The following is a 26,425-nucleotide window of genomic DNA, read 5'->3' on the forward strand; positions in this document are numbered from 1 at the left end:
CAGACGCACGAGTGCTGAGACACCAAAGAAGAATGGACATCAATGGGACATCAAAGGACTCCACTCCTCCGACAACCTCGGACACATTGGGAGAGGAAGGCACCACGTTGGGGCTGTCCTCTGAAAATCTTCAAACAACTGTGAGGAGTGAAACAGAGGGAAGTGACCATGCAAGACTCCAAAATGATTGCACTACCTGTGATGCTGGCAGTGAAGAGGACACCGTTAAGGAGCAACATCTCGACGTTAGCAGGAAGAGCAAAAAGACCACTAAAGAAGGCTTAAGAAGGCTTTTTCCGCATGTGTTTATGTGTGTCAAGAGAAGGAGAGAGAAACACAGCGACGTCGAGATTAAAAAGGGGAATGCAATGACTCCACAGTCTATGGAATGTACCGCTGATGACACTCAGTCAATGGGTGACATCATCACGCCTGGTGCCACATGTCACTCCTCTTCCTCCAATGCTGATCCAGAACCTGGAACTGGGACTGAGACTAAGAAGAAGAGGATGAAAAGAGTTTGGTTCCCGTTCGTTGGCCGCTATGCAGAGAAACAGAGATGCGTGGCCGAGGAGTCGCAGTCGTCATCAAAAGACACAGAGGTGCGAAAGAAGACGCTTCGGAAAAGAATCCAGGGCTTCTTGAGCCGACGGAAGAAAGCAGTCCCCTCTGACCAGTTCAAATGCGGCACCACGCAGACACCTGAGCATGAGCATGTGACAGAAAGACAGGTAGACAGCCATTTGGAGAATAATGAGAACCTGCCCAGAATACACGAGGAAGACATCCCAGAGAGCGATGGAGAGGGTCAGGTGGCCTGTCCAGACACCATGACGGTTAGCGCTGAGGTAACGGCCACCAGCGCACAGGCTACTGAGTGTGAATCCTATGAAGGAGACACTGAGGAATCTTGCTGCAAGAGGTCAGAGGATTTGACGTCAAGGGAGGATGAAAATGAGCCGGAGAGCTGTGAAGGTACAAAAGAACCCTCTGAGATGGATCTAAAAGAGTCCCCAGGACTCTCTGACGGTGCTGCCACCTTGATCTGTGTTGCTGAGTCGGACACAGGCTTCAGACCACAGATTGATATCGCCATGACCACAGATGAGGTGCTCCAGAATGGGCCGGAGGAAACTCAGCTGTTTGACAACACGAGGGAGACGACAGGACCCGACCGCGACGGCTTCGAGCCTTGCAGCAATCCCAGCAACATGTCGTTTCTAACCGTGCCAGTAGATGGTTGCAGGAGTCTGCGCGAAGCCAACAGCACAGATGCCAAACCCTGTGGCAACACATTCGATTGCAGTCTGTCACCTGAAGACACGGGCCTTCTGAGTGGTGAGAGCCTGCTTATACTCACCGCTCACTCCCTGGTCCGAGCGGCCATCAAAAGTGCTCTGTGTCAGCTCTCGAGGGAAATACAGCCTCCTCTAACAAACAGCCACAGAGATGAATGTGAGAATGTGGAGGAGGCCTGAGTTGTAATTAGCTTATGGACATGGCTATTTTGGATAGTCAGTTGTAACATATAACATATCCAGATATATTTTTTTCCTTACATTGTGCAATTTATATGGGATCTTTTCATGTATTTCTGTCATTTTACAGCCCTGTGAATCTACATTGTGTAGTGAACACATCTATTGTGCTTTATGTTCATAGTAATGAATACATTCTTTGTCTTCACAATCAAGAGCACTCTAACACAACATCAAACCAACATGCAAATATGGACATCTTGTTTCATAGAAGATTTGGATCAGAAAAGATCCTCTGAAAAATATTGAGCTCCAAATATGGTGTATGCCTTTGGTAAGATAAGGTAAAATGTGCTTCATGTAATTAAAGTATTGAAACTTTCAAGGGTTGTTTTCCTCATTACACATATAAAGATGACATATGTGTCCTCCCACAGTATGATATTTTTAGCCCTGATTTGTGACATTATATTTTTACGGGGAATCAGATCTAGTTTCTATAGCAATGAAAAGCCCACACTTACATTAAAATCAAACAATCTCAAAGCAAAACATGTCCAGTCCCTTGATTTTTGTGTTTAATGATATTCTTTTTTTCACATATTTCTAGACTTATAGAACCTGAAATGCATATACTGTACATACCTGTGTAATTCCAGATAGGTGTATGCATTTCAGAATGTAATGCTTCTTTAAATTACACAGATATACCAAATTCAGTGTTGGGTGAAAAAAAATGTATTATTAATGTAAAAGTCTCCATCAAGAAAAGTGTCTCTCCGTGGATCTTATGAATCTTTAAATTTGAAATGCCACAGGAATGCATAATGCATTCAGCCTCATGGTTTTGTAGTATAAGACTAGAACAAGTAGAGCTTCACCTAAAATGACATCATCTCTATGAATGTTTCACAATCATGCTCTTAAGGATCCCTGGTGTGCCACCGATCCTCTTAACTCTTGCTCTCCCCAAACTCAACTGAGGGGTCTGACATTAGGGTAGCTCTGTTGAGGGTGGTACTCCAACCAGAATTCAGACAATCTGACCTAATTTTCTGCAGGAGACAGAATTCAAAATGATATTCCAAGAGCTCTAGTCACTTGTTAAGTGGCCTTGGAACCGATCTAGCTATCCTGTCTCGCAGCACACTGCCATCTAGTGACATGTAATTGCAAATACATTTATGCAGTTTAACAGATGTTGTTCCCTGTCACTTGCAAAGGCAATATCTAACATATGGCTCAACCACAGGGACAGATGTTGCTGCAGCTACAAATTAACTTGATCATGAACACAAAGAGCATGGGACTGCCTTGGTACTGCAAAAGTGTTTTTTGGTTAAGAGATGGATACAATTTGTCCAACTGACTCTTGATGAAATGAAACTACTTAATCGAGATAAACAAATAAAAAGAATGATACGTGGGATCTAACAACACAGGAAGTGTCACATAATTTTTTTAAAAAAGTGTCTTGGACTTTGCATTACATTGTTGTTGAAGTGCTCCATACCACTTCAACAACATTGTTATATAAGAACGTAACACAATGTATTCCATTTTTATGACACATACGTTTTGGAAAAACAAGTTTATTACCAAAAATATTTTGAAAACGCGTACCACGTAATGATATACACTTCACACTGAATGGCAAAGTGAACTTAACACATACACACCACACTGGTCACAAATTACACAGATGAAGAGCACATCTGTAACTGTTACACAGGTTTTACAAACCAATCACAGCACGCTAAACATGAAACTGACAAAACTGCGGTAACCAGCACATTCAAAAAGCATGGACTATCCAGTACAATGGACTATTTAAAAACTGAACTACTTATATTCAGATCTGGAACCAAATATGCTCTGCGCCATCAAAGCAAGTTGTCCTTGATATGATATAGAGATACTATAGTGTCATATGATTCAAACATGCTGTGGATTGAAAAAGAGAGGGGTGTGTAGAATTCATTATCCAAATTAAGCATGCTCTTCAAAATTACTGCATCATACAGTCAATATGGCTCCAGCATGGACATTACTGACTGTCAAATATAAATAACTCATCTGCCATCATCTTGAAACACCCAGAGGCATGACAAATGAAATTTCACCAGCTATCAAATTAGGCCATGATTTCAAGGCTGATCTGTCTGGCACAAATATACAGTATATTATAAATCTCCTGGGTTAACGAGTTCAAAACAAATTCAATTTGATGAACTGCCCTGCCGAAAACTCAGGTTTCATTTTGTGCCAGGTTAGAGTGTCTCACCAAACAAAAGTGCAGTAATGGCCCTGGGGGTTAGTCAGTCTGGTGCCTGACTTTGTGAGAAGCACATTGTGTCTTTAGGCTTGTTTTTTTGCAAACACCAGTTATCTCAGATGAACAAGCAACATATGTATCGGGTCAAATACTGCATTATGACGATTTAGAAATATATATATATATTGATTAAAAAAAAATGCTTTGAATGACTGTTTTCAAATATAAAAAGCTCCAACAAGAGCTTTGTTGTTGGAATTTAGAATATCACATGTATTCCAAAACATGAGCCAATCTTAGATAGGATTTGGTGGAGCTTGAGAAGCAAGTGCTTTTGCTGGGGTAGTAAGAGTTCTTAGATAAAACCCGCTAAGGCACAGCAAACTTGTTTCATTTGTATACTCATTATCAAGTATTCCTTCCAAAGTGACAGAAATAAAATTCAAAGATTAGTCTTGGACTTCAATATTTTCATATTTTCTTCAACATTCATATCGGAAAAAAACTTTGCGTAATCCAAAGTATATAAATGTTTTGGGATAGCATTATATGCTGTTTTTAGGAACATCAAACAAAACAGCACAAAATAGACAATGCTGAAACACAAATACTGTAAGCACCAATATTCGAACATATGGAGACCTCCTACATCATAGCCACCATGATGATACTCATACAAGAAAAGATATTCAGGCTACTGGAGACAGACAAAAAGACACAGGAAAAGAGTGAGAAAAAGCGCCTTTCATTTTCCACATACAGACCCAGTCTTCGTGGAAAGAGAGTGTGTATGCTGTTTGTCTAGTCTCTGTTCCTTACTTTACATTCATAAATGTATTTCTTTCTTTTTTTTCCTCTTTTTTTTGTTTTGCTATTCAACAGCGACGGCATCCACACTCTCCCGCGACACCTCTGAGTCTAGCGAGTAGCAGGAGCTGCCGTTGTCCTGGCCGTCCCTGACCCCCGCTTCCTCCGCCGACCCCTCCCCTGGTCCTGCGCCGGCCCCTTGGGCACCGTCGCCCGCGCCCTCGCACGCCACCTGCAGCAGCTGGTTGCAGAAGCGGCTGTAGCGCTGGTGCTGGTGGTGCTGGTGGTGGTGGTGGTGGTGGCGCGCCGTCTTGCCCACGTGCGAGAACATGTGCTCCTGCAGCTGGCTCTTGTGCGCGAACCGCTGGTTGCACACGGCGCACGCGATCTTGCGCTTGCGCGTGAACAGGCCCACCATGGGCGGGCTGGCGCCGGTGAACCCCCCGATCCCGACGCCGACCCCCGCGCCCCCGCCTCGCCGCAGCTCGGCCGCGATCTCGTCGGCCAGCGCCTGGCTCTGTCTTAAGGCCTCCTCCAGGCAGCCGGCGTCCAGGCGCTCCTGCGTGGTCCGGTGCTCCTCCGCCCCGCCAGGCCCGCCCAAGTCCGCGTCCTCCGAGGGAGTCCCCTCCATCAGCGGCTCCAGGGAGCAGGCCGCGTGGCTGATCAGGTGCTCCTGGAGACCCTCGGGGGACAGGCAGCGCTCGCCGCAGCGAGGGCACAGGAGAGCCAGGCCCGGCTGGCAGGGGTTCCCCTGGGCCGGGGAGAGAGAGGAGCAAGGACCCGGAGGGGGCAGCGAGGCCTTGTCCACTTCCTCCCGCTCCTGCTCCTGCTCCTCGTCGTCCAGGCGCTCCTCTTTGATCCGAGTGGAGACGTCCGAGTCGTCCCCGGAAGCCAGGGAAGATAGGGGCCGCATACCGGGCAGCTGGTGGTCGGAGGGGATGCCCTCCAGGCCCACCGCCTGGGAGGAGGGTCGGGCATGGGAGCGCCCGGCCCACTCCGCCCGACTAGTGGAGCGTGATCCCTCAGGGTCCCGTTGCCCAGCCGTTTTCGGCCCTGTGCCGTCCTTATTTGGGAGCTGGGAGGAGATCTGGATGCCGTAAAGGTTGGACATGCGGAGGTCAGAGGCTGCATCTGGACCTGCCTCGTCTGGTTTAGGGCACAGCTGGTAGGCATGAAGAAACTTGATCCCTTCTTGAAGACGGCTCTTATCCACTGGCTGCTTTGGCCCCATGCCAGTGTACATTATATGGAGCAGGTAACTGAACACATCAGGCTGGATGTCCGTTGGCTGAATTTTGATGCACTCACTGCAATATCAAAAATACTGATGTTAGTTACATCACATAGCCATAAGAAAAATCATAATATGTGAGTGCAGATGCCCTGATTGAAAGTAGGCTTAGAAATACACAAACTATGTCACAAAGAACAGAGAAGGATTAGGAAGCACTTCATGCAAGCGTTCAGTAATATTCCACTGCAGCATGAAACGTGAGGGCACAGATTAAATTGATATTTGAACCTGGACTGATGGATGAAGATCATCTTGAAGTAGTTGGAGAAGGCCGCCAGAACTGCCCGGTGGGCTTTGAAGTACACGTTGCCAATGGCAACAGTGCAGTCACACAAGAAGCCAAACTCCCTCTGAACATTCAGCTGCTGTAGGAGGTACAGGCTGTGACTGGACACATCCATGGCGCCCACTCTCAACCTGTTACACCTACACACATCAGATCAGAGAAGTTGTGTACAATGTTTAGGACCCCCACCAACAGAACCACTTCACAGTAAAGTAAAACAACATAACATTATATGCAGTTGTATTGCCTTACAAAACATGCTCACCAGACGACTAGTCTACTAAAAGAAACTCATTTTACTGAATATGGTGACCTCTAGTGACAAGACTACATTTTTCTTTCCCCTTTCCATTTTGGACAGTAAAACCGCGCAGGTTTCCCTCTAAATGGAACATCAGCCTTCAGATTCTGACATAAATCCGTTTGACAGATACAGGACCTAAGGGGAATTAATGTTGCAGGACACATGGCCAGCAAATAAACCCTTTTTCAAAATAAAGACTTGCTATTATTCGAAACCAAACCATGAAATCTTGGCATTTGTTCCATAGTTAACTATTTGATTACCTCCATGCTGATTTTACAATAGCCAAAAACACTATGCAATACTTGAAAGAGTGCATTGTTATGCTGAGACTACAGGTCCCAGTGGACCTAGACATTCGCTTACGGCACTGTAGATTTCAAAGCTGACGAGACAATACCTGGGATACGGATACTCCGTTTAGCCACATTGGCTGCATACAAGGACGATCCGGACGTATACTATCCCAAAAACACTATGTGAAAAATGAGAAACATTCTATTGTCCATGCACGATATTATCGACTCGTTTTGCTTTAAATTCTCCTTGGCTAGCCTACGTGACAATCACAGTTCACGACAGCATCATGTTAATTCGCACTCGGTTTAGCCCGAGTCAAGTGCTGTCGAAATGAAATCTAGAATATTGTTCCATGCAATCTGAGATACATTACATGCACAGTTGTTGTACGCAGCAATGCAATCCTGTCAATCTGAAACAGATTCTTGGAGTGGATCCTTACCATTTAAATGGGCGAGATTGTTTAGATTTATGTTTGTTGCTGCAGGATAAAATTCTCGTGTGGTCTCGCGTTCCTTCCTATGCGATTGTCAACTAAGCTTGTTATTCATCACGTGACCGTACTGTACATTTTGGTGTCTCGAAGTGATTGTTTCTCTTATAGAAGCGCTAGTTCAACTCCTTTAAAGTAGACGAAGGTGTGACTCCATAACAGAAAAGGATGGCAAAAATCTTAACTATTGGTTTGTACAACAGTTTATCTCGTATCGTGCAATAGCACTCATAGCCACAGTAAACTGTAGCCTACTCCTACAACTGGAAGAAGCTTGTACGAATACCGTAAAACCTGGCCGCAGCTGTTCTGTGAGGTCATGCATGAATTAACATGGTTCACCTCGCAGCTCTAAAATGGTCTGCCCACTGTCGCCTACGCTAAGCTCTTCCAAACGAAATAAATGCGTTATCCCCCATGAAATCAATTGGCCTACGCGCTTGCATTTTGACTAGTAAGTTTAAAGCTGGCCTGTTGACGCTGTTGTTACAGCAAGGTAATGTGCATATTTTCATGTACGGTTGCATTCACACTGTAGAGCTCCGTCCTATGGAGGGTTGGATTTGCGTGAGTGGGGCTGGATCTAGCGCAGGCAGCCTCGGTGCGGTGATACAGCTCTCAGAGCGGCTGTGCGGAAGTTCTTTCATCCGTGTAGCAGAAGGGGCTTCGCCCTCGCGATTATTCTCGACTCAACTTCATGCTTAGATAAAGACAAAAACGGTGGAACTTCTGAACCAGTGCTCTACAACTTAACTTTTTGTTCATTAATTGGCAGCACCCATTGTTTTCGGTGAGTATTTCCTATGGCTTTGAGTATAAACATTACAGTGTTAAGCGCGAAGGTTTTTTTCCCATAGCGTGAATGCGGGAAGCAGCGCGGGGGTGGCAGTGCGTGCTTGCGTGAGATCAGAGACAGCACAGACAGTTGGTCTTCTACACTTTCGATTCGGACAAATCCTTGTACAGTTGTGGATAGTACTTACTACAGATACATAAAATGTCCACAAATGTTACTTTCACAACATACACAATTTAAAATACTTTTTGTGGCACATGATTGACAGCCACAACGCCCGCACGTTCTGTCTCCGAATTAGGCCAATGAAATGCGTGGGCGGGATGTAAACCTCCTAATTTGAGATGACGACGAGTCTCAACAAAAGGAACTGCATGTGCATGACTGTAAATTTAGCCATGCGGGCAATCGCACAATGACTTGTTTTCACACGTTGACAGTCTTCTCTATGCCTAAACTATAGCTTTGGGTACACGGAAAAGAAAACAGTATATTTTCTCTGGTGCGTCACATTAAGATCTTATGAATTGAGAATGATTTAAGTTTATAAGTTGGATTGTTGCCACTGTTCTGTGAACTATGTATTAGGCCGACCTATCACTTATTGTGATAGAGTTTAAGTGCCTTTTACTTTGAAAAGAGGGAACGTTTTTAATCTCAGTACACCTGTCTGAACATTGTTGCAGGAACCTGTTTGTAGTCCTAATCTGATTTAGCTGTGTATTTCATTGAACTAAGTTTCATTTAATAGGCTAATTGTAAAGTGTCATGAGACAGAATGCCTTTGGGAAGTTATGTGTATGGTCATTTGACTTGTTTGCATGATTGTAATGGTTATTGTCCCTTTTGTTTTATGTATTATTGGGCCTATAATACCACCAGAACCTGTGCTATTACTTTTTTATGTTATAATTATGTAAATCATTAATGATGTAAATATAATTATTTAAAATTATGTATTAATGTGTTGTATCTTAACATTAAAGCCAAGAAAATGATTTCCTTATCTCCTTTAAATCTATATTAAACTGTTATTTAATTCTTATTTTTCCTCTTCACCCATCCCCAGGGTGATGGCGAGGCCAAGTCACAGTGAGCATGTCCTGCAGCAGCTCAACAACCAGCGTGAATGGGGTTTCCTTTGTGACTGCTGTATCACTATTGGTGATATATATTTCCGGGCCCACAAAGCGGTGCTGGCTGCCTGTAGCTCCTATTTCCGGATGTTGTTCATCCGGGACCAGCAGTCCACGGCCCGCTTAGACCTCAGCAACATGCAGATTAGCGCAGAGTGCTTTGACCTCATCTTGCAGCTCATGTATCTTGGCCGCATCATGGTGGGCCATTACGAGTTTGATGAGCTCAAGGCCTCCATGGCTTACCTACAGATGTACTACATACCAGACTCTCTGGAGGATCTGCGAGACATCCGCTCCTCAAACCTCACACCGTCATCCTGCGCCTCATCCTCATCTTCTTCCAGCTCGTCTTCATCTACGAGCGTGGTGGGAGGCAAGATGATATTCGGTGTCCGTATGTTTGATCAGAACAAACCCAATGCAGCAGAGCCTGAGCTTCCAGCCAAGGTTCCTGCCGTCCCTGCGAGACCGAGCCTAAACGTGTCGACCGTTAGGCCTGTGGAAGACGTGGTCCTGCCCCTGGCTCCAGTGCCTTCAGAGAGTGGCATGAACGAGCAGCCGTGTGACCTGCGGAAGAGAGGCTCCGGTAGGAGTGCCACCCTGAAGGAGCGACCTCGGTTCGGGCGGACCTACACCTGTGACGACTGCGGCTTCGTCTTCAGCTGTGAAAAGCTGCTTATCGAGCATATTCTCACCTGCACCAACCGCAAAGCCTTCCAGCCTCCTAGGGTCAATGCTGAGGTGGATAACGACTCCAACAAAGCGGAGAGCTCCGCTTCAGAGGGAGCGGACGAGCACAGAATGATGTGCAAAGGAGAGGACGACTGGCCAGACCATAAGTCTGATACAGAAAGTGTGATCAGGTCGGTGGGAACAGGGACCGACAACGAGGCTACCCCCTGCCAGAATGTAACCATCAAAGTGGAGCAAGAGGACGACTCAGAGACCGAGATGGAAAACATCAAAGTGATCAAAGTGGGGAATCACAGCATCAAAGGCTGCAGCGTACGCCTTGGATCTTACAAAGACATAGCCAGGGACCAGAAACGCTTTGACAAAGAAGAAGCTGGTGTTTCCGCCATGGAAGATGGCAACGAAGGCTCTCTAGTCAGCAGTGACGAGTCTGGTGCTTCAGGTTCAAAGGTCGTCAGGATTAAGGAAGAGAAACAAGACGAGGAATCGGCACCCTGCGAGCTTTGCGGGGCTTTGCTGACGGAGGAGGAACAGTCGGCCCACTACATCTCCAACCACATGGGCCACATCTGTGCGTGCGGCAGGTGTGGCCAGGTATTGATCAAAGGCCGCCAGCTGCAGGAGCACGCCGAGCGCTGCGGAGAGCCCCAGAGTGTTGACCTTGACTCACCCGAGGAAGACTCCCCTCTTCCAGAAGACGCGCAGGCAATGGAGGAGGGTCTTTTGGAGGGCTACCGTTGCCCTCTCTGTGGCCTTGTCTTTGAAAGCGAGAATTTGGCAGTGGAGCACACATTGGTGTGCCCCGAGCAAGAACCTTTCCGTCCCTCCCTGCTCGACGACGGGAGCGAGCTCGACCATCGACGTAAACACTTCTGTGCCATTTGCGGGAAAGGATTCTATCAGCGGTGCCACCTGCGAGAGCACTACACGGTGCACACCAAGGAGAAGCAGTTCACCTGCCAGACGTGCGGAAAACAGTTCCTTCGCGAGCGCCAACTGCGCCTCCACACCGACATGCACAAGGGCATGGCACGCTACGTCTGCCCAGTCTGTGACCAGGGCACCTTCCTGAAGCACGACCACGTCCGTCACATGATCTCGCACTTGTCGGCAGGTGAGACCATCTGCCAGGTGTGTTTCCAAATTTTTCCCAGCGGAGATCACCTGGAGAAACACATGGATGTGCACCTGTATATTTGCGGCGTTTGTGGGGAGAAGTTCCGTCTCCGCAAGGACATGCGGAGTCATTATAACTCAAAACACACCAAGAGACAGTGAAAGGCTACCACAATGTGTAGATTGTATTATATGAAAAATGGAAAAGCGAAACAAAAGAAAAAAGCCATACTGTAAATGTGAGAACCAATCTATGCACTTATTACACCAAAAATAACCTATTCAAAAAGCACTTTCAAATGGTATGCATAGTCTAAGTGTGTTTGAGGTTTATTGTTTATTGTTTTTTTTCTGGAGGGATATAGTGCCTCAGGCTTACAAAATGGTTTAAGGCCTTTTTTTCTACCTAGCAAGTACTGTATGTATGTGCACGATTAGATTGATGGAAGACATGCTTATAAGTTTCAGGCAGGTCACACAGAGTATGTCAAGCACCTTGTTTTTTTTTTTTTTTTTTTTTTTTCAAGTTAAGATTTTCAAAGGTTTTGTAAAAACATGTTCAATTTGTATGGTTTTCCTTCATGGATACTTCTTTTCTCCGTGGCCAACATATGAGATCTCCGGTAATATTGATGTCATTATAGATCACTCTTGCTATTTGGTGCTTGTCTTTTTAGCAGTAAGGTGTCATGTGTTGAGACGTCTTTTCTGGTGTTGTGATGTCATGGTTAACCTAACAGGTACATTTAGCTATAGCTGTTTCAGGTACTGAGGGACTCCAGTAAAGTTGCATTACAAGGTACAGGCACTAAATGTAACACTCCAAAACACTAGTGTGGTTGACTTCGAGTAGGTCAAACTATTGAGATACTCTACTCAACTGTTCTCCACCAATTACTGTTTTTTTGTTTCATATCCATCCTATACACCAGAAATATTGATTTTCAACACAATTTGACATTTTATATTTTAACTATGCAAATGTAGAGCATCACAAATGAAGCTGTTACATATTTGGTCTTTCACATTGCTGTCTTTCTGAAACAACCTTTACCAGGGATAGAATCTGAAACAGGTGCATTGATGAAATGGTTAATATACATTTGATCCCATAGGAGCACTTTTTAGCATGTTTGGTATTGTAAACAAAAGACAATCTCAGTTGCCTCTTCTATGTCTTAACTTTTGAATGTTTGTGAAATGCAGGATACTTGGGAAGTTATTTTTTATATATATTTTATTTTAAATCTATTGTGCTTTTCTTTTCATTAAGCTTTAATGAGTGCAAAACATTTACTGCAGTGTGTCTATATTCAGGTCCATATTAAACAGCCTGTCTTGCTATTCAAACTACCAGTGAAAGAGCTGCAACAATCAGTACTATTTAATCTCTATTGAATTAAAACAAAAATGTCTGTCAGACCTCAAGAATTAAAAAAAAGCTTGTCATATTCTGAATAGATATATTCACATATTCTAATCAGATTAGATGTTTATACGGGTTTAGGTCAACCCTCAAGAGAGTCAGGTGCAATGGATTATTACTGTCAGGACAATATAACATCCTGTTTTGATGCTATTTTTTTTAATCATAACTGCATCATTGCAGCTGGTATTTAAGCAGACACTCTCCATTAGAAGTAATAGTTCAGAAACTTAGCCAGGGATCAAACTAGAGACGGTCCTTGTAGATCAGTATACAGTAATGCTCCAGGGCTGTTCAAGTTGAAATGCAGTGTGACGTCGTACATTGAACATATTTTTTTGTCTGTAAGGCTTGACAGCAGTGCCTGGAGTATAACAAATGTTATGGCTGTCCAGACCTCTTTTTGAATCCTTTCTGTTTTGAATCCTCACATCTATAGCTCAGCAGCTGCACCCTGCCAGGGGTGTGTACATGTTAACTGTATTAGTGTCAGCCAATTCCATGTACATAACTTTTTCAATGTGGGTTGTTACAAGTTTTTCTGCAATCCCTGGACAGTTAAGTTCTTGGACAATTTACCAAACACTTTGACAGTCATATACAGAGAACTCAGGGTTTAGCGGTTTCTATAGGGAGCACCACAATGAGATATTTTAAAGTCTTGACCACAAATGGGTGTCTGGTCTAAGCTGAAAGTAGGCTTATCAAAACAATCAGGTTCAATATGGTTCAGAGAAGAGTTTGTCCATACAAGCTATAAAAAAAATATGAATCCATGTCTTTATAGGATATTGTTTAATCTCATGCCATTTGAAAGTTAGTCAAAGAAAATAGGTATGGATATGTCTGTTGCCAAGACTATGTAAACATCTACAATGACAAATGGTGCCGACATACCATAGACCTACCGTATAGCTGTGTGGAGAGTGTGTAATTTAACAGGGTGTATGGAGGATTTGAGAAGTCTCACACATTTAAGATTATGTATACATTGCAATGTTGATGTCTTGTTTTATGAGTCATTTTCCATTTTTTACATCACGTAACTCCAAATGGATGTGTATGGATACAGGTCAAGTGTCATTTGCTCTAACAACACGGAGGATGTCTGTTAATGTTTACCTTTCGATAAAGCTTTGTTTTTCAAGCTATAAAATAAAGAAACATGGAATATAGGAGTGAAATTGAGTGTATATGAACATATTGGGCATGACTTCATTAAGGGAAGCTTTTGGTGCAAAGATTCAGGTTGAACTGTGAATGCATGAATACAGCTCCAATGACATCTCAAGGCCATACTATCAAACATTATTTATCATTTAGAAAATATACTCAAGGTAAAATGTTATTAAACATGTGAATAATGGTCTGGTCACTTCTAACACATATTTTATCCCAGCAGACAAATTGACAGAACTTAAAGGTGTGGCACTGACCGGAGTATTGCTATTTACCACAGCTCACTATGGGGATAAATCCCACAGGATACTAACTCTAATTATGGGGTTAATTTCCTCCATTCTGTGTGTGGACTCTAGACAATAACATTTACAACTAAATATGCACAGCTCAAGACGCCGGAGAGGTGAAAAAATGTAAAAGCAAAAATGACCAATGTACATTTATATCATTAATTCACTCTAGATGGCCAACTCTCTGTCACAGCACATGTTTAATGGGGAGAAGGTGGAAGGGCATTGCAAAAATGGGAGTGACCAACAAGAGACAACGTCATGAAGATTAATGAATAGCTACATACACCAGTAATTCAAGCATGTAGGCTACACTTTCAACAGCGGCATGCTTTGGCTATGTTTAAATATTCTATGACCTTTGTGCATTTGCATGGATTTGTGTGGTCAATCCATGTCCAATGAGGGCATAGACCAAAACCATGACGGAAGTATGTTTGCAAGGGAAATATAGGCATGTCTAAACTTTTGCCCAACATGCCTTGCTGTAAACTTTTAAACAATAGGCCTACACCTAGGCCTGCTATTCCCAACAAGTACGGCCTAAACAATGTGTGTAGGTCTTATAAAATCACAGCCTACTCTAAAACAACTTGCTACAAGGCTTCAATGGCCTAATCATATTTTGATTGATGTCCAGCTGACTGACTTAACACATTAGGTCAAAATGAAAGCCTCGAATAGGCTACAAACAGTGTTCCTGTCCTTATTTTCTTTTTTTACCATTTAATCCTGAGCCAGTAAAACCAATATTTGACGCATTCTTATTGGCTGTAAGAAATCCAATCTTGTCCTGAAGGAAGGAACCAAGGAAGCCCCACCCACCACATGGCCACAAACACCAGATAACGATGGTCATGTTTTAGCTAGCATTCACAGTCTAAATCAGTTGTGTGTTGTGTGTAGTTTTCACTACGCCAAGAGCCTTACAACCAAAGATTAGAATCTTTGCTTACAACGCAGCGTGACCTGTAGCAGCTATCCTATAAATGGAGCTCTGTCGAGGTTTGTAACGACAATATCCTAGTTAGCTAACTCAGTATCAAGTTTTGTTTTGGCAAGATCATGGCTAGCCACGAATTAAATGTCAGTTTATAGGCCTACTGTTGTTGTAAACAAAGCAAAATGTCACCCTGTAGACCTAATTCATTTATTTTAAAAAAGCTAAAAAAAAAAAAAAAAAAAAAAAAACCTGTCGCTAACCTACAGTAGTTAATAGCAAATTAGCTGAATTAGCCAATTAAACTTGTTGAGTGGTTAAGTGGCTGCTAAGGTCAATATGTGTTAGCTGATATCTAACCCCCATAGGTCAGATGGGGCTAGCTTCTCTAAAACATTTGTTTTAAGTCATTTGAGCATAGTCCATATTCTGTCAATGTTTGCTTTGAGTGTGGAGTGTGTCTTAACTCTACACATTAACCGTATAGCACTAGCTTGCTAGGTTTAGGCTAATATACGACTTCTTGAACATCTCCTTTCCATGCCTTCAAAGACTCGAAGAAGAATGGATCGAAGCGAGAGCCATGTTTGTGCATACTCACAAATATGGATGATGACGATGTGGTCATGCATGATGCGGAGTGCAGTTACTGTGATGGAAGCCTTTTAGAGGTAAGTATTACGCCAGGTCTATGATTAAGATAAAGGAATGGCTCACTGGACAGCTGTCTTGATCACAGTTGACTTGCCCTCAGCGCCAAGAGGCAAACTGAGAGAGCTGTCTCTGTGTTCTACACGTCTTGATGTTTAAATGTAGGAGGTTTAGGAATTCATGTTTGCCGTGCTATTGGGTTCAGCGACCTGCAGTTGCGGATACACAGGCTATTTTCTTCTAACACACTCACCTGTTAAAAGATGCTGTTATCATATGCACATTATGACACTCTCTTTATATTTCAATTATGTAGGCTATTTGATTAGGTAACTGATACTTGGGAATATGATATGATATGATCTTTTTTTCTCTTTGTTGTGCAGACCGCTTTTCTTGAGGATGATGGGTTTGACAGTGGGTCTTGCCTGACGTTTGATGATGTTGAAAGCACCGCTGAGGAAGGTGGTGGTGTCCAATTCAGGACTGAGGAGGAAAGGAGTGGGAGATCTCAGGATATTAGAGAGGTCAAATTCAAGACTGCAGAGAAAATGATTGTGAAGTGTGAGATCTTGGAGAGTAGAGAAGCCCAGCTCGACCAATACATAGCTTCAGTGCAGAGAAACAATACCAGGCTACTACAGCGCTTTAATGTAAGTCTGAATGCCTTTTCTGTGAAAAAAAAAAAATCATATTGAAGTGAACTTACTGTCTTTTTAGCGACGTATGGCTTAAAACTTGTGACTTTTTGTCTGGGGTTGACAGGAGGTCCAAGATGATAAAAAGCGGGCAGAACGTAGGGATGAAGAGTGGAAGAGGAAGACCAAGGTCACTGTCTCCCTCAGGGTCAGGTTCTCTCCACTGAGTGTGAGGGCTTCATCTCTTTTTTTTAATGGGTTCAGAATGCCACACGTTAGCAACACATTTCAGTTTAGGTTTGTAACATGGAGGTTTAGAATTATTAACCTTGGATCTTGAAGTATTCAATATCCACACAGAAATAACATTAAGCAAACACCTTTATTTTCTGTAGATGAGAAACAATGTGACACTTCTAAAGTGTGATGCAATGGCTAACTGAAAGCTATGGCTAAATGTCTACTCTACGTGACTAGCACTTGGCAATAACCTCCACTAAATGATTTCACCAACCAATTTATGACTGTTCAATCCATCTCAGTGCTGCTGAAGGAGAAATCTGATGAAAGGGCTTTGTTGATAGCTATGATTCCTCTTTTACTTCCTTAGAGTTCTCAGTGTGTCTCAGTTGGTTTTGATGTATTGATAAAGTAACATAAGACATTGCAGTTGAAACTGTACCACCATCATGGGCTGGTGTCCCTCGAGCCTTAGAAGGAGAGGTGCAAACGCACACCAAAGTTGAGGTGCAGGCAACGATCTGAAGAAGGCCATAGGCCAAAACGTTAGCACTTTATTGTTAAAAAAACACTTACTTATAACTCGGAGTGTGCGGCATCTCTCTCTCTCTCCATTTCCTGGAGCCTTAGCCTAGCCCACAGTCAGGCCACGCCTGAGATGTATGCATCATGAAGGTAGTGTGTCTGATCTAACCTGTTAACATTGGCACCGAACTCACAACACTCAGCACACAACTAGGCCGGTCTGCACATGCCTTGCAATTAACAGAATGAATATTTGGATTAGAGGAAATGCTTGTCAGAGGAAAATTGTTTGTCTCCTGTTTTGGACATGAAAATAAAGTGGTGGTAAAGATTTTATTTTCAAACAAATGCATTTTTGACTCACCTCATCAATGATATTACACGTTGATATTGTTACAGTGAGTGTTTTATAATGTTGGTGTTGTCCATCTTAATCATGTGAGATTGTTTTGTAACATCTCGTTGATTAAAAAAAACAAAACACATCTTGTCTTCGTCTTCTCCGACAAAATGAACACTACCTAGACTAAAAGAAAGCTTCAATGACGAAAGGCTCGATTTATGTTTGGAGAAACTGGCCACATGTGTTTAGAAAGTAGCTTATTCTCAGTGGCCTTACACAGCAATTTGTTGTTCATTCCTGAGCTGTGCTTACATCTTTGAAACACTAACTGAATCCAGGATTTATGTTTTTTTTTCTTCTTCTTTGCCTTCGCAATAGGGACATCGGGCCGTGTCATTGGTTGAAAGGAAAATGAAGAAAACCAAGAGAAAGAGCAGGGGATGATGATGCGATTCTGAGGTAGGTCATTAGATTACTGTTAGAGCCAGCTCCTTGTGGGCTGATCCCAAAGCTCAATGCGCAGGTGATTCCTACAGTAGATGGTGTGATTTTTTTTATTATTATTTTATTATATATTTTTAGTGTTTTATTATATACTTATGTTTCTTGTGGCTAAGTGGATGTCTTAAACAACACCAACATCATCACACAGTGTGAACTAAGAAACATTACACCCCCTGAACAAGCTCTCCTCTCACAAAGCAGCTTTGCGTGTGTCCCTCTTACCAAGCCTGCGTAGAAATCTGAAAAAGACCTCTGCTGTGTTTCCCCCCGGCTCGGTATGTGGAGCCGCTCTCACTCCTTCCTCTCCATTCTTAACTCTCGCCTCTGAGCGGCTAACAAGCTTGTGGTTTCCCAAACCGCCATGGAATGCCTGGAAACCTCTTGTGGCGAGCGCAGTGACGCAGGCAGTCCAAATGATGGCCAAACGCAATGAGAGCCTTATGTGGGCTAAAAGAAGATGAAGCTGCTGGAGAGAAACGAGGGGAGTTCATAGTATCACAAACACCCTCTCTGCGTTCGGCAGCTCATGTCGAGCCTTCTGTGTTTTGATGTCTTTGACAGGGAAAGGCCTGGAGAGACTTTTAGTTCATTTAGATCTGAAGGACAAGAGAAAGGAGGATTCTCTGTCTTTGTGATTGTAGGTAATAGTAGGCACAACTCATTTTGCCTGTGATTGGTGGACAATTTCTGTCTCTTCCTTATACTTGTGTGTGGGTGTGGGTGTGGTGTGGTGTGGTGTGATGCCGTGTGGTGTGGTGTGGCTTTCTCTGTGGTTTTTGAGAAGAGGAGAAATTCCTAACCAGTCTCGTATGGTATTTTGGCTTAAACAAGTTTGTGTACTGAAAGAGAATACAGGCAGTTTGAATACTTTCACATTGACACACTAGGGGGAGGTATTGCACTGTTCTTAATGATGGATACATTTATCATAAATGCAGAACTGTTACCTGACAAATAATCACTGATTAAAGAAAAGACCCAGGCCCAATTAAATAAAACATTTCCAATCTGTGATCAATGACATGGCCTTGATTTATTAATGCCGTCCAAATGCTCTAATTTTCTTTATTTATGTGTATATGGTCATAATAATTTCTTTACTTATTAAGTTTGAAGAAGCATACATATGATGTGTCGTCTGTAAATTAGTATAAACATCGCAGCTTCAGCCGTGTCTGGAGAGCACTGTATGAATTGTGTGTTTTTGTTATGGCACACCCATGTAATCAAATTCCTGGCCATTAGTCCTAATTGCATGTCTTCAGAGAGAGGGGCAGACAGTATCTGACCAAGATTATGGCCGATACTAACCCAGTCAGTCAACTGCCCCCCCCCCCCCCCCCCAAGTCTGTTGAACTCCACATCCCTTACAAAGCAAGCCGCTCGTTTCCCGACGTGTCCCAGGTTGTGTGGTCCCCGCAGGCAGAGGGGGCAAAACCTTGATTTTGATTGATGGGGCGATCCCCTGCGGGTGGCATGGAAACAAGGCAGCTGTTGCCGATGTTGCCACTGCCGCTGCTGTCGCCACCAAGGTTACGTAACCTTCCTCCACCCTCTTGTTTCCCCCCTCCGCTCTCCATGTTAGTCAGCCTCACCCCTTGGCGAGGACATAGCAGTGCGCTTTCGGTGAGATCTCATGAGACAATCAGAGGTCCTGTTTGTTTGCTTGAGATGTTGACTCAACCGACTGTTGTTGTCCTTATTCCCTGTCAAAGGAGAACTCCGCTGATGTTTCTCTGTTTCTCGAGGTCACAGAGTACTGTCGGTACGAAACAAAGCAAAAACAATCGGTTTTACCCAGCTGGAGTTGCTGCAGCCAATAGCTAGAGCTGCCAGGCAGCTACAGTTCTACACTCTGGGCATGTTCATGTGCCCCCATATCCCCCCGGAATTCTCCTTTGCTTTGCGTTTGACTACTTATTCCTTTGGTTTACTTAATAGCCAAATAATCCAACCTGTCATTTATTTATGACATTATGGTCTAAGATCATCTAAGGTCTCCTCTCCACTGTAGCTTGAGTGTATCTGGTTGTTTCACTACTTTGTTTGGAACATTGATTGAGCATGATTACATCAATCAAACATCTTACTGAAACTGGGGTTTTTAATATTTTTAATTTAATGTATGTACATTTTAATGTAATTTACTGGGCAATTGTAAGATCAGTATCTCAGACGACCCCATTTTAATTTCAGACGGCCCCACCAGGGGTCCCGACCCCAAGGATGGATAAGAGGATGTAAGGCAGGTCCTTGAACCTGATTAGAATATTTGTTATCAATGGCCATGCATTGAATTGCAAATTTTGTGATTTATTCATTTTATGAATGTAATATTTGTAACCTACTATTTGCACTGCCTACTTAATACAATTTACATTTTTATATGTTTGTATTTATTGACAATACAGAAAAGTTCTAGTACTCTATCCAAGTTTCTAGAGTCATTAATATTGCAACACATCTACCTCCAGTAGCCAAATTTGAATTTGGTAATCATTCTATACCCTTGATTAGACATTCTGAGCCGAGTGCCCCAACCCCTCTCCCTCAACCCCCTCCTCCCTCCTTTGGTCGATTCTATCAAAAAGTCATTTAGTCAGTTCTTCACTTGCATAACCTCTGGCCCATAAATCACTCGGCTACAGGCACTGCCTCATCCTGTGCAGAGGTGCATTGTGGGTATTGCTGATGATTAAACCCCCCCTGCCTCCGGATCCTTGGAGCTCTGCTCCATTAGATTGATCATAGCCGTCTCCCTGGACGGTCATATGTTATTCCCTGAACAACAGCCTTCAGTCAGGGGTGCTTTGTAATTTCTCATGGAATTTCTGCAGCCTATTTAGAACATACATGAAATTGAACAGTTAGTTGCCTGAGAACTGGGGTGTCCTTTTGGATCCCATAAAATACGAGGGGGTCACTAGTCTTTGTGGACCTTGCGCGATCACACATAATGACTTATGTACTGATAGTCAAGGGAGGCACAAGGTGTGTGTGTGTGTGTGTGTGAGAAAGAAATAGAAACACTCATTTGGGAATATTACCTGAGTGTTTTTCCACGTGAGAAATGAAAGCCATCAGCTATGTTGTTGATCACCCCCAGGAAGAGTAATTTACTCTTCTCATTTCTGCTCATTGAGAGTCTGTGTTCACTGATGGAGAGGCGACCTTGGACTCGGGGTCAGAGCAATGGTGGTGACACTCCATTTACTGATTGCTCCTTCAGTCCTGTTAATGCCCTTCCTGTTCCAATAAACCAAATGTGCCTGCTAATGCATCATAACCTTGTGGAGTTTAAACTAGATTTAGTCAAATTAATTACTCACTGACATTACTCATCATAACTTTATAGAGTTTAAACTAGATTTAGTCAGATTACTCCTTGATTGTGTGTTTTCATGTACAGTATGTCTGGAGACAATTGTGTTTATAAGTGGTTAAATAAGTACAGGAATCACACACATATTCATAATGTCCTAACAAACATGTGAGTTCACTCTGCAAAATAATTTTAGTGTTACAATATACAAGCTTGGTGAAGACCTCTAAAGATGCAGTCCTGCATTGTTCAACAGAAATGTCAATGGCCGGGTTTCCCAAAATTGTTAAGAAGCTCTTAAGTGTTAAGAACTTCTTAGGAGCGTTGTAAGAATGTTCTAAGAACGCTCCTAAGAAGTTCTTAGGACTTCAGAGCTTCTTAACGATTTTGGGAAACCCGGCCAATGTCATGGCACCTGGAGCAGGATTCTCCAAGGAAATCACCAGTTACAAATAAGACATTCCATTTTGTTTTTGCTTTACAGGGAATAAAAAAAAAAGCCCTGCCTGTAGCAGTCACAACCTTTCTTGTGGAAGAGTTCCAAAGCTTCTGACGAGTTGGAAAAACTGATAGAAGGAGAGTGAAGTTCATCCTGGCAGGAAAACAACAGACTATAATTCTACAGGATAAATATGTTCTTTGTGCAAGTTCATTTGTTTGAGTCCTTAAAACTCTGAACGTGTTAATTACTGTATTTCATCATATGCATCAATAAGCATATGTTTTATAATTAAAATAATAAATGATACTCTGGCGAATCCTGTATTGGCTTTGCATCAAGACATCTTTATTTCTAAAAATAGCAAGTGAACTGGTCTGAAGAACACTCTTCAAGCAGTTTTTTTTTTTAAACATTTTCTCATACCAAGGTACCATCTGGCCCCCGCCATGGATCAGTCATTGACGTCACAGCTTTTGCAATTTGCCCAAATATATGACCAAAAAAATCTGTCTGGAAGGAACGTACTGTACATGCAGATCTAGCATCCCTCCAAAAACTCTTAAAGGAAGAAACAGGCTTCAGCTTTTTCAGACTACTTCAAGTTGTCTTGCGCATGTCATAAAATGTATTGTTCTTACCTTGCTATAATTAGATCAAAGAGAAAAGAGTCTTTATAGAACATAGACTACAAACATTTGCATTGAGACGGATGACCCTTTCAAAGCTCAGGTAGAATCAGTACATGCTGCCAAAGGCTGGATGGTATTGAGACATTTTCAAATCAGTGTATGATCAGGTGTATTCTCCAAAGCAGGACTCTGTCATACATTCATACAAAGCAGGCTAGATAGACATTCAGTGTTGCAGTCTAATCAAACCCCTCCCGGATTTTGCTGGAGACCGATTTGTTTATTTTTGAAAAAGTATATCATTAGTGTCAGAAGTAATTGATTGCACTTTCATGGCAGATGATTGATTGACCTAGCATGGGCAGCTTACCTCCTCCCGCTCTTCACCCTCATTATTTTTCGTCTGCACTAGTCTGGTTCCAGGTCCCACATCTCATTTGTCTAGTTTGCTTTGGGCAAGTAGTATGCTTTCATCCAGACTGAATGGAATGGAAATGGAGATGGCATAAGGCTGAACTCCCGTGGGTGTTGCTATTCCTCGTAACTTGGCATGTTCAAATACTGTATGGAATACTTGTTTGGATGGTTGCAGATTTACATTCTACATACATGGTTTGAAGTGTAAAGGTACTATTTAATGAGAGAATGACATACCCTGTTACAAAGTTTAAATCAAGTAGTTGCGCTGTGAAAACTTCCAGAACTATCACTGCTTTTTCAGCACACCCTTTGTCCTATCTAAAGGCAGGCTAAAGCCCTCCCATAGAGGCGGAGCGTTTGAAATATCCTACCTGAAGTGAGATTGATGGACATGGCCTTTTGGTATAAACAGTTCCCCCATGTGTCCTCTCCTTCTTCTCTGGAGACTACTCTTGCCCTTCACACGCACAATCACAAGGTGACACTCACTCTCTCTCATGCACACACGCACACACACATACTCTCTCTCACACACACACTCAGAAGACTCTGGCTTGCATTCTAAAGGTCCCACCTGACACAGCTGTCTCATGTTTGCAAGATTCATTCGAGCAACAAAGCTGTGAGAATGTCGAGTGCTGAATAAAAAGCCTCAGGGATCGTTCTTCACACAAGGACATGTAGGGAGACTGACAGATTCTGGCCCCTGGCCTATGATGGCAGTTTAGTGTAAACAACAGCTCCGAGCTATTTGGGAGGCAAACCCCTGTTCTGCTTTGCACAAACAGCAGGGCCTCTCCCAGTTCTTCAGCCCCAGGGAACGTTCCGATCAGACACACCATCACATCCATGACATCCATGTCATAATATCAACATGAATCTTAATATTAGACTGATGAACTATGAGCACATGCACTTCACTCACATAACACATATCCTCTGTCCTCTCTGTTGGCTGAAACCTTGCAGATCAGTAATGATGATCAGTTTAGGCTACTTAGCTATTTAGCACCCCCATCTGGGGCTTACAGATGTCATCTCATCAGCTCATCTATGGCAAATATATTCCTCTGATCAACAGAGGTCATAAATGCATGGCTTTCCTTTCCTTCCCATATCTACATATTCAAGAAACAAGTGCCATCAGATTTGTTCACATTATGTACACAAATGTAAGGCCTAGCCAAAGCAGGAGAGGGATTCTTGCATTGACAAAAGGGAAGATGCCCTTTGTAATCAATTTGCCTCTGCTTGGGTATATAATGTTGAATGGGAAATGACAGCTTCTCCATGTTTAGTATCATTTTAATGGTCTCAGTGCGAGAAATACAAGTTGTAAGGCAGTAATGTGAATTCAATGTAAAAATTATTTTCTGGAACTTTGGAGAAATAGCTCTGGTTCTCTAAGTGATGTTACGTAGTTTCTAAGCTGAAACATTTTTTGTCACATACAGTACAGCAAACATCACCATCTGCTAGCTGCCTGTCCTCTGATTACTGTATGAAAAATGCGGTCTCAGTGGATAGCCCAGGCTCCAAAAATGACAACAAACTCAGCCTGGTCCAGCCTGGACCATGAGACACAACAAACAGTCGCAGCCAATCACAGACAAGACGTGCATTCAGGAGTTTCAGTTTCAAGGGAGAAGGGGTGAGCTAGCTTTCTGTTTTGTTTTAACGTCAATAGAAGTGACATTACCCAACATCGCTCACAGCACCTTTAAGAATGTTTTTGTTCTGGTTGGATATGTAAGGAAGTAACAAAGCCTTCTGGCTCTACTCTTTTTGACCTCCCTACTGTATACTCTGGCTCTGCTCTCTGCTATGCTCTCTGCTATGCCTGCTCAATCTTCTGGAGGAAGCCATTCATTCTTTCTCTGGTCTCTCCTTCTCTCTCTCTCTCTCTCTCTCTCTTTCATTCCTTCTTTCTTTCTTTCTTTCTTTCTCCTCCTTTCTTTTGGGTTTGTTATTTTATCTTTAGCTTATCTGGTATTTTACTTGTTTTGGGCTATTTGTTTAAGTTTATTTTGTTCAGCTGCATCTAACTTATTGTATAATCGCCTGTCTGATTTTACCGTGCAGTCGATTTAAATGATATTGGTTACATTTGAGTTTATAGTCTACTGTTTAATAAATTGTTAATTCACCACCATTTTTATATCTCTTCTCGTATGCCATGCCACTACTCCTCTATTAGCTGATAATCTAGCTGGTAATATTCAAGGTAAATGTATTAATTTGATGAAGTCAGATTAATCACAGTTTCTCACAATATTTACCATTGCTCCTCCATTCTGACCAAATGTTCAAGACTTGTTTAAATCTTCACAGCCAACACAATTTTCTTCCTGAGGTGTGTGTGTCTTGTTACACATGCATTATTTCAACCAATCAGACAGCAGCTTACAGAGATGCCTCTTCATACTCATTATACACAAATAGCCGTTAGGAATAAAAAATGAAGAAATGAAGGGCGGTACAATACATTTATGCATTTTCTTTTGTCAGTATTTTCTTTTATTTTCTTGCATGAAATGCCATTTTTGTTTTTTAACTTGGCTTGAAACCCAGGGTAGACACATTCACATTACAATAAGAAGCCTTCTGGTGTCCTCGTGTTTCCATACCTAATGTAAATCTATGGAGCCCATGAATTTTTTCATTACTGAATTTTGGATGCTGAGGATTTGTGACGGAGTGCCGTCAATATGGTTGAGCCTGACTGCCACACCAACGGGCCTGGCTCTTTGGCGTTGCAGTCAAGTTGCAGGTTTAGTTCAAGACCGGGTGGGATCACTGCTCTCTCCCTGACAGCAGAGAGGGTTAAAGCGGAGGATCTTTGCTGACAGGGTCCATCATGAGGAAGCTATTCCAAACCCCTGTTGTCATGGCGAGGGGTGGAGATGGCTGCTGCAGTTTCACTGCTTTGATCAATTAATTGAGAAACATCCAATAATAACCGAGCAGAAGAGGTCCATTTAAATAGTGTGGATTAATAATCTTTTCCAATTACATATTAATCCCCAACATCATAGTTCATGTTGTGGCACAACCCAATCACTGGAGACAATCAAAAGTCTAAGAGGTTTCATTTTCAGGTGTTTTCATAGGTGCTTCTTTCTCAAATATCAAAGTAGCATTTAGATCAAAAGGCAACCCTTGTAACATGGTCTACCTTTGATATGTACCCCTCCCTCTCTCCTCTCTCTCTCTCTCTCTGTCTCTTTCCATTCCCTCTATTCATGCTGTGCTAACTGAACTGGATTTCTAATCAGTCTTATAGTGCAAAGGCTGGAAACAAATATTTATTCATTTACATTGAGAATCTCAATTAGCTTTCATAGGCACATCCTTTCTGTATATCACAAAGAACATCTAGATACAAAGACAGCATACATCAAATTTAGATGTGACATCCAGCCAGAAGAACCTTCAGTGCCATTCGTCGGCTGCTATGCTTTATGGAAAGGTAACCGTATCCGATGGGCTATTAAATGACAGGTGTAAGTGCAGTTGTTCTTATTCAGCCTTTCACACATCAAAAGAACAGGGAAGACACTTCTCGCCATTGGGATATTAATTAATCTGCACGTCGTTCACAGTGAATTGTTTTGCTGGCAGCAGACCCACTCAGACCTACAAGACAGGAGAAGTGTAGTAGAGCGTGTTAATTAAGAGAGTCTCTCAAGAGAGCTCCCTGCTGATTAAACGAATCCCCTCCCTCCTCCCTGTACTCTGCCCGGCTCCAAATCGGATGTCTGATGTATGCAAGTCTCGGTCTTGTCCTTGTGAGCTTTTCTTTAATATGCCAGAAAAGCTGTTTTAACCCATAGGGAGATGATATGGTATACTGTATGCTCAACATATTTGCAGGTCATGACCCACATTGGCC

At 42.8% G+C, this 26,425-nt stretch overlaps 2 protein-coding genes across 3 annotated transcripts; one reads left to right on the forward strand and one right to left on the reverse strand.

Annotated features, from left to right (window-relative positions):
- Positions 1-3,063: 3,063 nt before the first annotated feature.
- zbtb25 (zinc finger and BTB domain containing 25) lies at positions 3,064-7,258 on the reverse strand. Of its 2 annotated transcripts, XM_062551519.1 has the most exons (4): positions 7,187-7,256; positions 6,845-6,919; positions 6,083-6,280; positions 3,064-5,867 (listed from the first exon to the last, which is right to left on the reverse strand). In XM_062551519.1, the coding sequence occupies exons 3-4, from the start codon at positions 6,253-6,255 to the stop codon at positions 4,625-4,627; spliced, it is 1,416 nt and encodes a 471-aa protein (XP_062407503.1). In that variant the 5' UTR covers positions 6,256-6,280; positions 6,845-6,919; positions 7,187-7,256; the 3' UTR covers positions 3,064-4,624. The 2 variants fall into 2 exon arrangements, with proteins under 2 accessions (XP_062407503.1, XP_062407504.1); XM_062551520.1 differs by lacking the exon at positions 6,845-6,919 and having other exon boundaries at positions 7,187-7,258.
- Positions 7,259-7,653: 395 nt separating this feature from the next.
- zbtb1 (zinc finger and BTB domain containing 1) lies at positions 7,654-13,582 on the forward strand. Its single transcript, XM_062550977.1, has 2 exons — positions 7,654-8,027; positions 9,103-13,582. Exon 2 carries the CDS (start codon positions 9,107-9,109, stop codon positions 11,141-11,143), a length of 2,037 nt encoding a protein of 678 aa, XP_062406961.1. The 5' UTR covers positions 7,654-8,027; positions 9,103-9,106; the 3' UTR covers positions 11,144-13,582.
- The last annotated feature ends 12,843 nt before the right edge of the window (positions 13,583-26,425 follow it).

The sequence above is a fragment of the Sardina pilchardus genome, chromosome 12 (genome assembly GCF_963854185.1).
Source record: "Sardina pilchardus chromosome 12, fSarPil1.1, whole genome shotgun sequence".
Lineage (NCBI taxonomy): Eukaryota > Metazoa > Chordata > Actinopteri > Clupeiformes > Clupeidae > Sardina > Sardina pilchardus.

Bases quoted from the DNA above. Each gene is read 5' to 3' on its own strand.
- zbtb25 (XM_062551520.1), bottom strand. From the start codon at position 6,255: ATGGATGTGTCCAGTCACAGCCTGTACCTCCTACAGCAGCTGAATGTT. The intron at 5,868-6,082 runs GTTCAAATATCA...TTGATATTGCAG, and splicing joins ATCTTCATCCATCAGTCCAG to TGAGTGCATCAAAATTCAGC.
- zbtb1 (XM_062550977.1), top strand. From the start codon at position 9,107: ATGGCGAGGCCAAGTCACAGTGAGCATGTCCTGCAGCAGCTCAACAAC.